A 15,527-nucleotide genomic window follows, 5' to 3' on the forward strand; every position below is an offset into this window, starting at 1 on the left:
CTACATGCGTAATGTTGTTCCAATGTCCCATAGATTTGTCATCTGGATCAACCCAGAAAAAAAAAAAGAAAAACCTACCTCTCTTATCACAGGCTTGTTCTTATCACAGGCGAAGCTCTGCAGTGTCCAGTCCAGCTTGACCAGTCAGGTCAACCTGCTGAAACAGTCATGTCATCAGATGCTGCAAACACACTCAGTCTGAAAGGTAACAAAGCTAGAAACCAGTTTAATTAATCGGGGGTCGCAGCCAATTATAATGCAACATTAAAGCAGTGTAATGTCATACATGAAATGTGATAGCAGCAGCTGCATCACTCTTTTAGCCATGGCAACACTATCCAAATTTCACATGATGTACCTGCTAATAATAGCCGACACTTGGCCGTGGTGGTGTTACATGTCTGAAAGAGCAGACATGAAGGAAGTGTTTTTGTGAAAACTATTCACTTTGAGTGACGGAGCCATGTCACGGAGACAAACACGGCGTCACAGCTCAGACTGTGTAACAAAGGCAGTGTTATCTGTCTTCACATAATTCATCCTGGTGACATTTCACGCGTTGTTGTCTGGCAACATTGATTTTCAGGCTCGCATTTGCAACACACCGCAACGTCCAATTACACGTTCCTGCTTTTGTCAGTCCCAGCGCCGTTACGATTTTTCCTCTGTCAAAGAAACAAAGACTGGGAGGATTTAAGAAAACTATTAATTACATTACGTAAAGTTCTCACACTTAAAATCACAGTGTGTATTAAAAAAGATCCAGATTCTTTCATTATGTATGTCCAAAGTTAGAACTGGATAGTCCACCTGTATTAGACGGTATAATTTGTTCAAGGTGTGTTTACGTGACTACCTAACCACACCTACAAGAATCACAGTCTCAGCTTCTCGGCTTCAACAGGATGTCAACTCAGGGGATAAACAGAGACTTAACTAAAAATGTTGTAAATCAGGTCCACAATTAGTTCAAGAGGAAATTCATGTCATTCGAACAGGTTTTTATCTGGCTCAATATGTTTTTTTTAAATTATTATTTACAAAATGTATTATTTCTCATCTCCAGGAGACTTTTAATATTTTTAATGTCCTGTAAAAGAGATGATGAGAGACATTTGTTTCAAATATTTTGAGGACATCCAAAATCATTGCCAGGGCAAATGTATTAATAGATACAGACTACAATCTTAAAGTAATTATTTAAGTCATTTTTTCTACCTTTTGCTAACTTTTTTATTTTTATTTTTCCCCACACATCTGATGTATTTATTCACTATAGATTCCGTATTTTTTCCCTAACTTCTCTTCTGCATTGACGATAACATCCCATAGGTTTCAATTCAATTCATTTGAGAGCAAGAGGAACACTGTTTTTTGGATCCTGTATATTTTTATATACTATTTGTTTGCTTTTGTTTATGTGTGACTGACTCTCTCTGCCTTGGGGAGGAGCGCACACGCGTGTTTGTGTGTGTGTGTGTGTGTGTTAGGGAACCTGAGAATGTCATGAGGCCTGACATTTATCTGCTGTCATTGGTCGTTGTTGTCTTGTCTCACATTCAGGAAAAAGCTTTCTCCTCTCCCAGAATGCACAGCTGCCACACTGGGGGTTATTTATAGTCTGCTGACGCAGGTGTTTCACATCAGCCACTGCTGTACCTTCAGCTGGAGACGCCGCTGCCCGGCTGCCCCACAACCGATGATGCTGTTGCCCCGGGAAACAGGGATATGTTGACATCACAGGGATTTGAATGATTTTATGTTGAGACTAAATCGCCAGAACGCCCACGAGCTGACCTCTCTGAGGTGCTGTCACCCATCAGTGAATTACACACGCACACACACGCAGACTCGTTCATTAGTGTGTGGTGAGAGCGGCTGAATGCGTAAAAGCCTGTGTTTTCATCTGTCATTGTTTTATGGCTGCATCAGTAAAAGCTCACGTCAGGTCGATCACGTCAGGTCGATCACAAAATGAACTTTAATCTCTTGTAAACATTTACAGGTGCCCTCAAATGCCATGTGAAATGGCACAAACAGGTGAAGGTTTTATAGGTGACCTATCTGGTTCATTTCACACACGATATTACAACTCACCTACAACTTTTAGATGTATAGTTTACAGGCAGAATCATGAAAGCGACCTGAACAACTGTTCTTTGATGCTGCTGTGAACGTTGTAGAGTTTAACGTAGGCTAAAAGGACGATACCGGCATAAATGTTACTTTTTCTGTCTCTTTGTTTTCATTTTGAACCACATTGTGGCACTGACACTGTAGTACAACAATAACACAGACTTGCCTGGACTCGCCTATTGTTGGGCTATTGTGATAAATTCCTTCTTCTGAAGAGGAAGAATCCATGATTACAAAGGTTAAACAAACTTGTTGAAAGAAAAAACTCTGTAAGGTAACGTTGACAGCACAGAACTAAAACCAAATCACCTCTTGTTCTGTTTATCCTTTTTTTTTTTTTTTGCTTGTACTTGTACTGCTAAACATGCAAACCAAATGTTTTGCACCTGGGACAAAACCTTTGTTTATTGTTTTTGAATTTTTGAAAACATTCCTTGGATGTTTATGCATGTTCTGTCTAGCAAACTACAAGAGAAAGTGAGAAAGGTTTTTAAGACAAATTTAAAAAAAAACTTGTTTATGTTTAAAATAACAACAATATTTCTCTATACATCCTCTTTAGAAGCAAACTTTGTTTCCATCTGAGAATTTCTTATTTCTGTCTTTTCTTATCTCCTCCTTTGGCTTGTCTAAGGTTCGAGTTTATTTCAAATGTTTCTTTAGTTTAAGGAGAAAATCAAAATTTGGTAAAAAGTCAACAATTTAAACTGGGTTTTATCTAAATGTGTGAAACCTATAATGTTATTATACTCTAAATATATACAAATAAAACGTGTCAAACCAAGTTATTTTTTTAAAAATCAACACCTTTTGACATCAGTTCATTGTGACTTTTCCTCTGTAATTGTTCTGTAAAGAGAAAAACTACGAGCCTTCATCGACCCGGTTAATATTCCTACTTTATTGTCCATTAGCACCCACATGCACACAGACTTTATCTAACCTGCCATAAATTCACTCTACTTACACTATATAAACGTCCACAAACATATTTGGACAAACTGTACGAAAGAAAACAGCCAACACAAGTGCAGAAAGATGACGGAGTCAGGTACTTGAATGAACGTAAATGGAGGAGTGTGGAGCGAAAAAAGACGTCAGAGGCGACAGATCCTCCTCATAAATCACAGCGGGATCATGGCTGTTTTTAACAGTTTGTTCCTATGGCTCGAAGGCCCGACTGTTTCCAATGGCTCGATAAACAAACATTTAAAGGTAACAGTGCTGCACTCACAACACTGCCGTCTATTAACTCTGATAAGAACCGAGTGATTAGATAGCAACAAATGACCGCGTTATTAGCGTGCTACCTCTTTGAACACTCGGCCAGCTTCTGGATTCTATTGATGGATTTCCATGAAGTCAGTTTTTTATTGGATACTGTGACTGACAACTTCTTATCAGTGCAGATTGTAAACCACAGTGAGAGGTTTGTGTGAATTTATATGGTCCAGCCCGTTTTACAGTGTAGTCTAGATTAGCTGCGCCTACGTCCCCCCGCCCCCCCCCTGGCAGAATCAAAACTTGAAGTTTGATAATAGGCTGCAAGCCATAAATGTGAGGAGGAGGATGGCTCCTTAATTCAATATTAAATAGACAAAAGGCAGTCATGGGAAGTTAACTGGTTTATTTTACTTACCGATAAAAACTATTAGGGAGAAATCATTCAACTCTAGAGAGCTACACTGAAAGAAAGCTAACAAAATAAAGTTCATACTGATGGAAAATTAAATGAGGACCAAAGAAATAGGACATTTTTTTTCTAACAACCAAATATGTCTTTTTGGGTTCTCCAACAGCTTTGACAAGAATCAAGGTTTTTAACCCTTAAAAACGAAATTGTTCAAGATTAAACACTTAAGGGAGAGAAGGGATGAGCTCCAGGACTACCAGAGGAAAGCATTTTATTACAAGAAGGTCCATGGGAAAATGTCTCTTGAAGAAGAGTTTGGAGCCGTAGTTCGGATATGGGCAACAAAAATTGTCGTCAGAAATTTGATGTTTTCAATTTGCTAAATCTTAGTAATTATTTAATCACTATACAATGGAGGTAAAGTGGATGTGTAGGCGTTTTTTCTTTGGCCTCCCATCTGACTAGAGACAGTGAACGACTGAAGTTGTAGGGCGTAACTGCAAAAACATCCTGCATGCTCTGCAAACAGTCCTTTGGGCAAACAGACGACGTAACGTAACGTCATTGGACCAGGTCATGTCTGTCAGAGGGAACAAACTCAGTGACTGTGTTCTGGTGTTCGGGCTGAGGAATAAACAGCCATTGTTTCTTGTCCAATGACTGTTTCCATTTCAGATAGTTTTCAAATCCATTTAATGCATAAAATCACATATAATTGATACAAGCTGATTCCTCATAGCACTGCAGCTCATCGACATCTCTTTCGAGTGAATCATCCATGGGCACGAAGAGTATCACTGATCCTACCATACAGAGTTAGAGAGACGGTTTATGGACTCCTCTGACTTTCTCAAAAAACAAACAAAAAACATTATATATATGTAAATATATACAATATCTTTAAATATTTCATATAATATATGTATATATTTATATGTATAAATGTAATAATGTATTTTTATTTCTAATCTATGTCTTGGAGTCAGCTCAACTACATCTACATCAGAGCACAACAACGTTGGTGAATACAAATAAAAATATAAATATTACTAAGAAAACCTTGAACCTTGAATCTTATTTTTCAGTATTATATACTATGTAATTTCTGAGCTCTTTTACTGTTTTTTTCTTTGACTTTTGAAACCTCCTTCAACCACAACCTCTTGCACAGGCGGATATGTCCATTTATATATTAACAGTCTATGGGTGAAGCAGCTGAGGGAAGACCCTGTCAGTAGCTGCAGCAGGATGATGATCCTGAGTGATCAGAGGAGGAGGAGGAGGAGGAGGAAGGGGGAGGAGGAAGGGGGAGGCTGTGACCAAGTGCGTCATTTGGGAAGGGTGTTACGGCAGACGTCCATAGTCAATGACCAAACACAGCAGCCAATCACAGCCCTTATGCTAATGAGGCGGCTTTAAACCCTGCGGACCTTCCTTATGAATGTGCTGTTTGCAGACTGACCGAATTAGTGCGACACACACACCAGAGGAAGCAGCTGATTTTTCTAGAAACTTTTCCATCTGTTGCTCTGTGAACTCAGGAGTCTCTTCACTCCCGGAGGATCTATTTCTAATCATCTGCCTTCAGGACAGAGGAACTTACAGGGCACGAGGAAAGCGCTGGTTCTACATTTACAACACTTTTTTTTTACCCCCACTTTATCACCTGAAAGTTTCTCATCGCCATGTCTTGCGGTGATGCGTCGGATCAGAGTCACAGCAGGTTCTGCGTCTTGTCTTGGGATCAGGTGCGGCGCTTGGACTCGATCCTCGGAGAAACTGTTCCCATCCATGGCCGTGGAAACTTCCCCACTCTCTCCATGCAACCACGACAGATCGTCCAGGTAAAGAACCCCCCACTCAAACACATTTGTCCCAGCTCTGAGGGGCTTTTGGTAGATTCAGTTTCTCAAGTAGAGTCGGTGAGACCTGTATATGAATACAAGTTGTCAGTTTTGTAATATATGAATTCTATATTTAAACACATAAAATAAGAAAAATTAAACTATGATTGGAATGATTTGTATGCCTATATATATATATAAATATATGGATACATATCTACGTGTGTATGTATGTATGTGTATATATACTATAAATATATGTAAGACTTGTTGCATAAATATATGGGCATACACATTTATGTTCTGTATATATGTATATGATGATATGTACATACATACTATTCATATATATATATTTGTATATATATGAATATATTCAGAAATGTCTGTCTGTCTTTCTTGTTGTTTCACTCTTGCCTTCATTTCCACATGGACATTCCTGGTCTACTCTTTAATGTATGAAACAGACACATGCTAAAGTCTCCACCACATTTCCAGCCTTAGATCACGTTTCACTTCCACTGGTGGTTGTCTCTCGGCAGTTTAAGGCTGTGCATTTAAGTGGTAATGTGACTCCCGACAAAATAGTGTCGGCTCATCTCGCTACAGAATCCCGTTTTCCATCTCATTCACACGTTGGTATATTCAGGATGAGCTCAACAAGCATGTGAGGGCCAGCGCTTCATGCTTGTGGTTGTGGAAAGATGAATGCTCCATTGAGTGTGCAGGAGGCTTAAATACAGGTTTGAGTCCCAGATGTGAGGACTCCTATGTTTCCCCTGGATTTGTGGAAACCCCATGTAATTTTATTTTGCTGAAATCTACCATCTGCCTCAAAGATTCATTTAGCGGTCGGCCGAACGCTGATCAGGAGTAAATCTTCTGTCAGGACAAACTATAGTGAAAAAGTTTATTACGAAAAATGGTGCATTCTTTGAGTCTTTTGTGCTGAATCAAAGGAGCTGTGCCTGAAAGCCTGACCTTTGTTCTGCTGGTGACTTGGGGGAAAAATAGTATACCTGACCTCATCCTGTGGTGCTGTGAGAGAGACAGAGGGAGAGAGAGAGAGAGAGAGGGAGGGAGGGTAAGATAGATGTGGCTTTAAAATAAAGGCACCCTCTGTTCTAGCCCACTTTACGTCTTAGACCTTTGCCTGGTAGCTTATTTGTAACAAGAGACAATTCTTTGCATTTTTTCTTTTTTTAAAGTGAGATTAGAGCTGTTTAGACAGGAGTTGGTTTATGAGCTAACGTATAAACCCTGTATATGAAGTGACTGCTAAACAAAATCCCACTATGAAGCCTCCAGGCTTAACGCAAAATATAACCCCTCTCCACTTCAATGGTCACCATGGTGTCCACTCATGTGTCCTGTTGGATTCTTTCTACTTTCCACCAAATGGTATTGGAATTTTACGATAAAGAATTCTTTTAGCAACGCTTACAAATAAACAACTCTGTTTATATTTATTAGCATTTTTCAGTCAGTGTAATTTGTAATTCGCTCCAGCATTTGGATAAAATGTCCATTTCTAATATAGTGTGAAGCCTAGAGTGTGTACCAGAAATAATGTAGCCACCATCACAGACACCCCCTGCTGGTTAAGGAAGTAACTGGAAAATTAGACAATATGCAGTAATATAAATAATCAGACAGTGTACAGTATTTCTTTTAAAAGATGAATAATTCTTAGTTTTATTTGCCTCTTATTTTTCCGTGTCCTCTGCATTAAAAAACAATCCAAATGTGTAAATAGTGACGCCACCTTTTAGGTAAACATAGCTTTAAAAATAGCATATAAAGTGAAACAGGTGACGTTGGAAATGTAAGAACACTAGATCGTGCAATAGAAACCTGGCTGGTGAAGACACCAGTTAATGAATCATCCTGTCCACTGACACACGCCATCTGGTGTTTTGCTTTATCGCAATTTTTCCTCTTAACAGGTTTTGAATCGAAGGTTTATGGAGGAAGAGATCGTACGCTTTACAGAGAAATCTATCCTTTCTATTCCTTACACGTCTTTGCAAAAGTGAAGTTGGTCCGAGGCTGAATTTGTCTGACTGACTGACGGGGAAGAAAAAAAACAAAAACAAAATACAAACAATAACCCAATGAAATATTCATTTTAATTGCTCCCAGTTGGAATTTGAACCCAGTTATGACTACATGACAGGAGAGTTGGTGTTGTGTTAGGCCGTCATGATTTTGTTCCCTCAGTGCAATGGGCGGCCTTTAAGTGTTTGTTTGTCTCTAGTATGACCCAGTATGTATAAGCAGAGCCGGCTTGTTATCTGATCACCATGGGAGAGAGAGTTAACAGATCTCTCTCTAATCTGACAGGTCAGTGTCAGTTGGGAGGTTTAGGATTGTGTCTCACTGAGTAACAGCTCATTTGTGCCGCAGGTGTAATTGGCTGGACTGCCTGCCGCTGTAATTTGTTTAGCAGAAATGTTTGTGGAGTGTAGTTCAAACACACGCAGTCTGTCAGTCAGTCACTCAGCCGTTTCTTTGCCTTGTCACGGCCCTCTCTCAAATCCAAGCACCTGCATCGTTTGCTGTGGAACTAATGAGACAAAAATTCTTACACAACTCACCCGGGGGCCGTGAGCGTGCAGCCGAGTGTGTTTTCATAATAAAAGTAGATCATTTCATTATCTGATAGGCCCTTAGGTAACTGAATCTACGTTTGATGTCATACCTCAGGAGTCAAACACGCTCTCCTTTTGTGCCGACTGATGGTGACGTTGGTGTGCCCCGTTCATGTCCTCAAATATTTCTGCGCTGGTGCCATACGCCCTGCTTTGTAAGATCTGAAGGCTTAATGGGAAGGAGGGAGGGGAGACGCTAGTCCTAACTGACCTGAGGTCAAGCCATTTGACCTTAAGACATTTTTTTTAAATGCTGCTGCTCCATTCATCTCTTCTGGCCGTGGGTTATTTATGATTTTTGTAACATGAGTAATGGACTATGTACAGATTATTGGATAGTGTGTCTCCTAAGATATTCAGATTTAAGATGATTTAAACTGACCTTTCTATTATTGGATAGTGTGTCTCCTAAGATATCATTCAGATTTAAGCTGACCTTTCTGCAAGGTTGTGTTTATTCTCTCAAAATGTCACAAAGCAGTATTTGAAAATACTCTAATATTTACTAACAAGATGCTGTATTTCTGTCTCATTCCTGTTTAGGTTGTGCGGGCGAGGCTGCAGGAGCGAGGCGTGTGTGTTAAAGACGTCAGACTTAATGGATCTGCTGCCAGTCATGTCCTCCATCAGGACACTGGACTGGGCTACAAAGACCTTGACCTGATCTTCGGAGTATCGCTGAAAGACGACCAGGCCTTTCGTCTGGTGAAGGACGTCGTGCTGGACTGTCTCCTGGACTTCTTGCCAGCTGGGGTCTCAAAGGAGCGCATCACGGCACTGACTCTTAAAGAGGCCTACGTACAGAAACTGGTGAAAGTCTGTAATGACACGGACCGCTGGAGTCTCATCTCACTGTCCAACAACACAGGAAAGAATGTAGAGCTTAAATTTGTGGACTCTTTGCGGCGACAGTTTGAATTCAGCGTGGACTCCTTCCAGATTTGCCTCGATTCTCTGCTGTTTTTCGACCGCTGCTCAGAGACGCCCATGTCTGAGAGCTTTCACCCCACTGTAATTGGCGAAAGTGTGTACGGAGACTTCCAGGAGGCCATGGATCATCTCTGTCAGAGAGTCATAGCTACACGCAGCCCTGAAGAAATCCGAGGGGGTGGTCTGCTCAAATACTGCCACCTGCTGGTGCGGGGGTTCAGAGCTTCCTCGGAGGCTGACATGAAGCAAATGCAGCGCTACATGTGCTCACGCTTCTTCATTGACTTTCCTGACATAGTGGAGCAGCAGAGGAAGCTGGAGGCCTACCTGCAGAATCATTTTGCTGGGATGGAGCACAAACGGTACGAGTGCCTGATGACTCTGCACCACGTAGTCAACGAGAGCACCGTGTGTCTGATGGGCCACGAGCGGCGCCAGACACTCAGCCTAATATCCATGCTGGCGCTGAAGGTGCTGGCCGAGCAGAACGCCATTCCCACGGTGACGAATGTTACATGTTACTACCAGCCAGCACCGTACGTACAAGACATCAACTTCAGTAACTACTACATTGCACATGTGCAGCCGCCACCGGCCACACAGTGTACTAACACGTACCAGACGTGGCTGCCCTGTAGCTGAACTGGTCCCCGACAGGTCTGAGGTGGACGGGTCCTCATCTCCCTTTAGGCCAAGTTCAGACACCAGACATATCGGACTTTTCCTCAGAGTGTCCACACTATTAATTAGAAGTGATCAAATCAGATTTGTGTGTCCAGATACAGCAGACCTTCACAGGTCATGACGTGGGTGGCGTTGTCAACAAACGAGGCGAACATACTGTATGTTTGTGGAATTCTGAAACAGATGCAGGAAAAATGGAGCAGCAACATTGAGCTCTCCAAACAACTGAGACACAGCACTCCTCCACGCCACAATAAGAACTCAGCAGTGGAAGAGACTGGTAGATAGGACTGTTTTCTGATAAAGATACGGCTGGCTTGGCAGCGAGTGTGTTTCCTTTTGGCGTAATTTTTATCTGACATCTTGAAAATCTGATTGGAGCAGCCGAAATATTCAGTCTTGGATGCAGCTGCATAAGATTAGATTAGATTCAAACTGCCTTAATGTGATTTGAATCTGATGTGAAAAACTTCAAAATCTGGAATCTAAAAATACACCAAAAGGAAATGCGCATTTGCCAAATGTGACTTAACTACAACAATCTCCTACTGCTGTTCATCCGATTGAGCCGACACATTCACTTTTCTCACTCTGCTCTTGCAAAACATCTGTAAGATTGCTGGTCATTTCTGAGATGTGGTGACAATATCTTATTTAAGTATTACAAAAAAAAAGTCTTTATAAAGCTTTATATATTGTATTTCAGAAAAAAAAACACACATTTTGAAGACATAAAACATGAAAGCTGGTGTTTTTTTTCATACTCTGGCTTTATTTTTTTTTATGACATACTGGACCAAAGATGTATCTGATGTTCAGACAGGGAATGTTGTTTTGATTCCAAGTGCCTAAAAAAATGAACCATGAAAATGTTGTAAAAACATTTGTTAAGAGCTGTGCATTCAGTGTTTTCTTGATTTCTCTGTTTCTCTTTTCGAAACAGACACGTTCATTTCTTTTGTGAGATTAAAAAAACAGATAAAACTCCAGTTCTTTGTGTTGTGGTTATTCATTTTTTTTTTTTGTACATCAATTGCCTCCGACATCTAAGGTATCATCTGAGCTCCTCTACTTTCATCATTAGTGCGACCAAGGAAGGCAAGATGTATACATTCAACAGAAGGACTCAGACTTTAATCCCGTCATTCAGGATTGGTGGTCGGATGAATGGATGAATGGGGTCTTGTTTGTTCTATACTCGATAAGCTGATGACAACAAGGCGACTCATTTCTGGGAACCACTTCCATTGAAATGTATATATTGTCGGCTGGAGTGAGCCGCACTTGTTAAACTGGGACTGAGGATCAATTACAATCTGAGGACGTTGAACCATAAGGAGGCTTTTCTAAAGCACAATGGCTTCTCTCTCCTCTGTGATACTAAAGCTCTCTAACAAAGCCTGGCCTGTTCTCCCACCCATGTTACCGCTGGAAACGCCGCTCTGTTTGCTTGACTGATACCATGTCCGTATCATTTTGCCTGAGTCATAATCAAAAATCTTGATAGGAAAAGGAAGAATGGTCAAGATTGTTAAAGGAAGTAGACGTGGGTCTGAGAAGACGACCGTTGCCCTGAGTCTTCATAGCCCCCTGCTGTTCACTGTAAGCCAATATTTACATTGACCAAGTGGAGCAAAAATAGTTCGGGGTGGAAATTTTGCCACATCCTGCGCCACATCCCTCCCTGTCTTCTCCACACTGAAATGTAACCTGAGTTTTAAAAGCCAGATCTGAAATATTTCCATCAGAAATGTGGCAGTGGCGAGGATCATATACAAACGTATCTGTGGAGGAATCTGTTGACCCCGGGCCTTTCAGTGGTGGTCACACACTTGACTGGAAACAGTCAGAGCCTGTAATTAATTCAACCTTTGTACTGTTTGTACTGGGAAGTCCTCTAAGTTTTTGTAATGTACCCTTTTACACACACACACACACACACACACACACGAGTTGAATAATCTATTTTCCAGGCTCTTGTGAAAAAAAAGGGGTTAAAGGGTTTTAGTGTTGGGCCCCTGACCTCTCACCTGTGGCTTTCAGGGTTTGAACCCTTTCATCAAAAAGTCAACTTTATGGTTGTCCATGAATTACTGCAGCTTTTGCAGTAATATCGGAGTGAAGCTTTAAAACCTTAAGGGCTCGACCTAAAGAATTAATACTTCTAATACGTTTAGCTTAGTGCTGGGTAAAAAGAACAAGTTTTAAATGCGATCAAATTTTCTTTAATGCCAATTGTATTTTTTATTCATTTATTAAAATGCAAAAAAGTATTACATTTGAATGTGAAAACTTTTAGGTCTGTTACGTGGTTTTCAAATGTAGAGTTTGGTCTGCCCACGCTTTGAAGAAAAAGGTTGCATTTGCATTTAAGTGATCCCTGAAACTTTAGGTAAATGTTCACAAGCTTTCATTACCTTTTCTATAGCCGACAGTTCTTTATTGCTTTATTGCCAGAATTCCTTCCTGACGAAACCCAAACTTGGGATTGGGGCACCACGTGGTATCGTACCCAGATCCTCCTGGGCGTAGGTCCTCCCACTTCACTCCAGCCCTCAGCGCCACTGATTAATTTCCTTCTATAAAAACAATCACAATCAGTTTTTTTAACCATGTTGTGAACACCGGCTCTGCCTGGTTTGAATCTGCATCATTTTATTAAACGTTATTTAGATGTCAAATGTTGATGTTCACTTGGATGGTCAGTAGATTTGTCATCTCCACTACAGTCGTAGGCTCCTACATTTAAGCCTGAGCAAGGTGTGGCATCGGAACAAAAACACAACACAATGTGGAGAACGTACATTTACTCTGCAGCACTGGTAGATCAATGTCACACAGAAGCTGAAACTAACAGTTAAGTTGAGTTTTTCTATTCACTCATATCAACAGATGAAAAAAAAAGCAGAGGCTGCGTCCCAGAGATGATGGTACGAGACATTTAATTTGGGCTTTAAATTGGAGAGTGTGTGTGGGCTGAGGTTCGGCGTGCACGTCTGTGTGAATGGAGGGTGATGACAGGACAGATATGCAGTAATGACAGAGATCTCACAATTTCTTACCACAACACAAATCAAACTCACCCTGGCCTTGTGTCTGTGCTATTACCTCCACTGAAAAAAGGGGTTTACTCTGCCAGAGGGGCCATTATAACGTCCCACTTACCCATTATCCACTGGGAGTTTCTCACCCAGCGCCTCCTCTCGGTGCATACTTTCACTCTGTCTTTTCTGCCCTGATACCAGACAAACTTCCAGGACTCCCTTCAGGTCGTACAGAGCTGACGGGGAGTTTATGAAGATGTTTTAAATTAAGACCTTCTCGGGGAGCACATGTGACTCTGTGGATATGACATCATCCTATGGGTGCAAAGGGGAAACACATGTCTTGCTTTGACTGCATGATTAGATCAAGCTGACGGTGCAGCTTCAGCTGGAGAAGATGTGAGCCTTGTTGTCTGTGTGTTGTTGTGTTGCTGAGGTACAGCTCTGAGAAATGTTCACAAGTTCATCACTGGGTCCCACTACAGTCCCGATGAGACAAAAGTTCACAAACAACTGTGGAAGAGCTGCATCCTAGGAAAAAAAAAAAAAAGACTAATGCTTCGCAGGGCGCCCCCTCATACTTGCAGTGTTAAATCATTATCTGCCAAAACCCTGTTTCTCAAAAATATCATCTTTCATTGTTTTACATCCTCCAGGCTGCTTTTGAAATCTGGCTCTAAGTGCTTATTAATAGTTGGCAGAACCCTGGACTAAATCTATCATTTCACCTGAATTCATGGAAACCCTGAAACATTGGATTTTTCATTGGACTGAAAATTTGGGAAACAACAAAGTAATAAAAGTAATACATGTTCAGGATGTACCATTGCTTTTCTTCCTCTGAGTAAGACCGTGCAGCCCACCCACGTATTCCCACTGGTTTTGATGATTTAAAAATACAATAAAAAGTCCACACAGTACATTTGTTCATGTGCAGGGCTTTCCAGTCAGCATTTCCAAGTGGGGAGCACATCAAAAATTAAAATAAAAGAATAGAGAATATATTATCAATGATCAGCTATAAAACAACAAAATGACGTGTGTTTTCTCAGAGAGCCATAGTGACGTACATAGGCGAAGAGCCACATATTGAATCATGACAGATTAAATGATAATAATAATCTCAGATGAATCTTAGATTTCATGATAATCCACTACTTATACAATACACAGCAAATATAATTTTTGAACATATTTTACAACAAACCTATTTATTCCCCTATAAAAAAGACCCAAACTTTAAACAGTAGTTGTCAGACTAAAAGTTATTCATTCTCATGTACATCTGGTGAAGACGCCCCCCAGGGGGGAATGCGCCCCACACTTTGAGAACGAGTGGACTGAAAATATACCTCAGCAGATCTGTGTGTTTAGAAAAAAGACAGATAAAGCACATAAATACAAGTCGACGTGTGATGAGAGTCCGAGCTGCGGTCACCATTAACTCGATCATGATTGGACGGTCCAACTGTCAATCACATGGAATGTCTTTATATAAATGTGCTAATGGAATTTTCTGTTTATGGGATTTTTATTTTCATCAATGACTAGGAAAATTATAATGAATATAATAAAATAGAATAGTCTTTATCGTCATTGTAACGCAGGGGTACAACGAAGTTAAAATGTAAAATACCCTTATTGAATTACTTCCACTCTACTTCTGTAGCTTCATGTGTCGGCCCTCTGGATACAAGCAGGTATTCTGTATATGATGAGAATACCTCATAATAGAATCTAATCTATGAATGGCAGAGATGTTTTTTTACAGTAGTATTTGGTATTCAGATTCATCAGGATGCAGTAATAATAACTGTAGTTTATAAAACATCATTAGTCTCTATTTAATGTCCCACAAGCAGCCTCCTTAGAGACTGCAGTAGAACTTGGATGCAGCTAAGGGAATGGCAGAGATGCCTCTCTCTCTCTCTCTCTGTGTGTGTGTGTGTGTGTTTTCTTTAGAAAAGTGATGTCATGATGTGGCGATGGAACATGGGAGAAAAGGCCTTAGCAGAATAGACTAGACACCCTCAGCTCGGGGGGTGGGAGGTAGAGAGTGCAGCGTGGTGAAATTTAAGGTGGTGGATGACTGTGTGTGTGTGTGTGTGTGTGTGTTCTCCTGCTCCAGTAGTACCAAAATAGCTCACAGGAGAGGAATAGAATCTGTTATTTCACTTTGGAGTTGAGGGAGCCTTGGGGTGGGGGGGGGGGTGTCACCGCCGATCCAAACTGCTGCTGCAGTGGCAAAATAAAGTGTGAGAGACACTCGCACACACAACGGAGGGGGGAGGGAGCCAGCGCTGAGCATTCCTGGCATTACAGCCCACTGACAAACAATCCTAACTTTATCCAGTGAGCCGGGCCAAGTGAATGGCTGCAGTGTGTAGAGTTTACCCACTGAGGGGTGTAGTGCCCGGACCGATCCTCCACTCTGTCCCCGTCCAAACACTCCACTGTCTGAGGCAGACCTGTCAAACTCCATGAGGAACAACATCACTGTTCCAGCAGTTTCCTCTGTTTTTTTAATGAGTTCTATGAGGAAAACCGTTTTTATTAATGGATCTTTCTGGGTGTTTTTACTTGTTTTTTGGTTTTCATGGAGCAG

General features: G+C 41.0%; 1 protein-coding gene across 1 annotated transcript; it reads left to right on the plus strand.

The window, feature by feature from the left end:
- Positions 1 to 5,051: 5,051 nt before the first annotated feature.
- tent5ba (terminal nucleotidyltransferase 5ba) lies at positions 5,052 to 10,866 on the plus strand. Its single transcript, XM_008323432.3, has 2 exons — positions 5,052 to 5,613; positions 8,808 to 10,866. The coding sequence occupies exons 1-2, from the start codon at positions 5,455 to 5,457 to the stop codon at positions 9,834 to 9,836; spliced, it is 1,188 nt and encodes a 395-aa protein (XP_008321654.1). The 5' UTR covers positions 5,052 to 5,454; the 3' UTR covers positions 9,837 to 10,866.
- Positions 10,867 to 15,527: the final 4,661 nt, after the last annotated feature.

Source organism: Cynoglossus semilaevis, chromosome 13, assembly GCF_000523025.1.
Source record: "Cynoglossus semilaevis isolate Cse_v1.0 chromosome 13, Cse_v1.0, whole genome shotgun sequence".
Taxonomy (NCBI): domain Eukaryota; kingdom Metazoa; phylum Chordata; class Actinopteri; order Pleuronectiformes; family Cynoglossidae; genus Cynoglossus; species Cynoglossus semilaevis.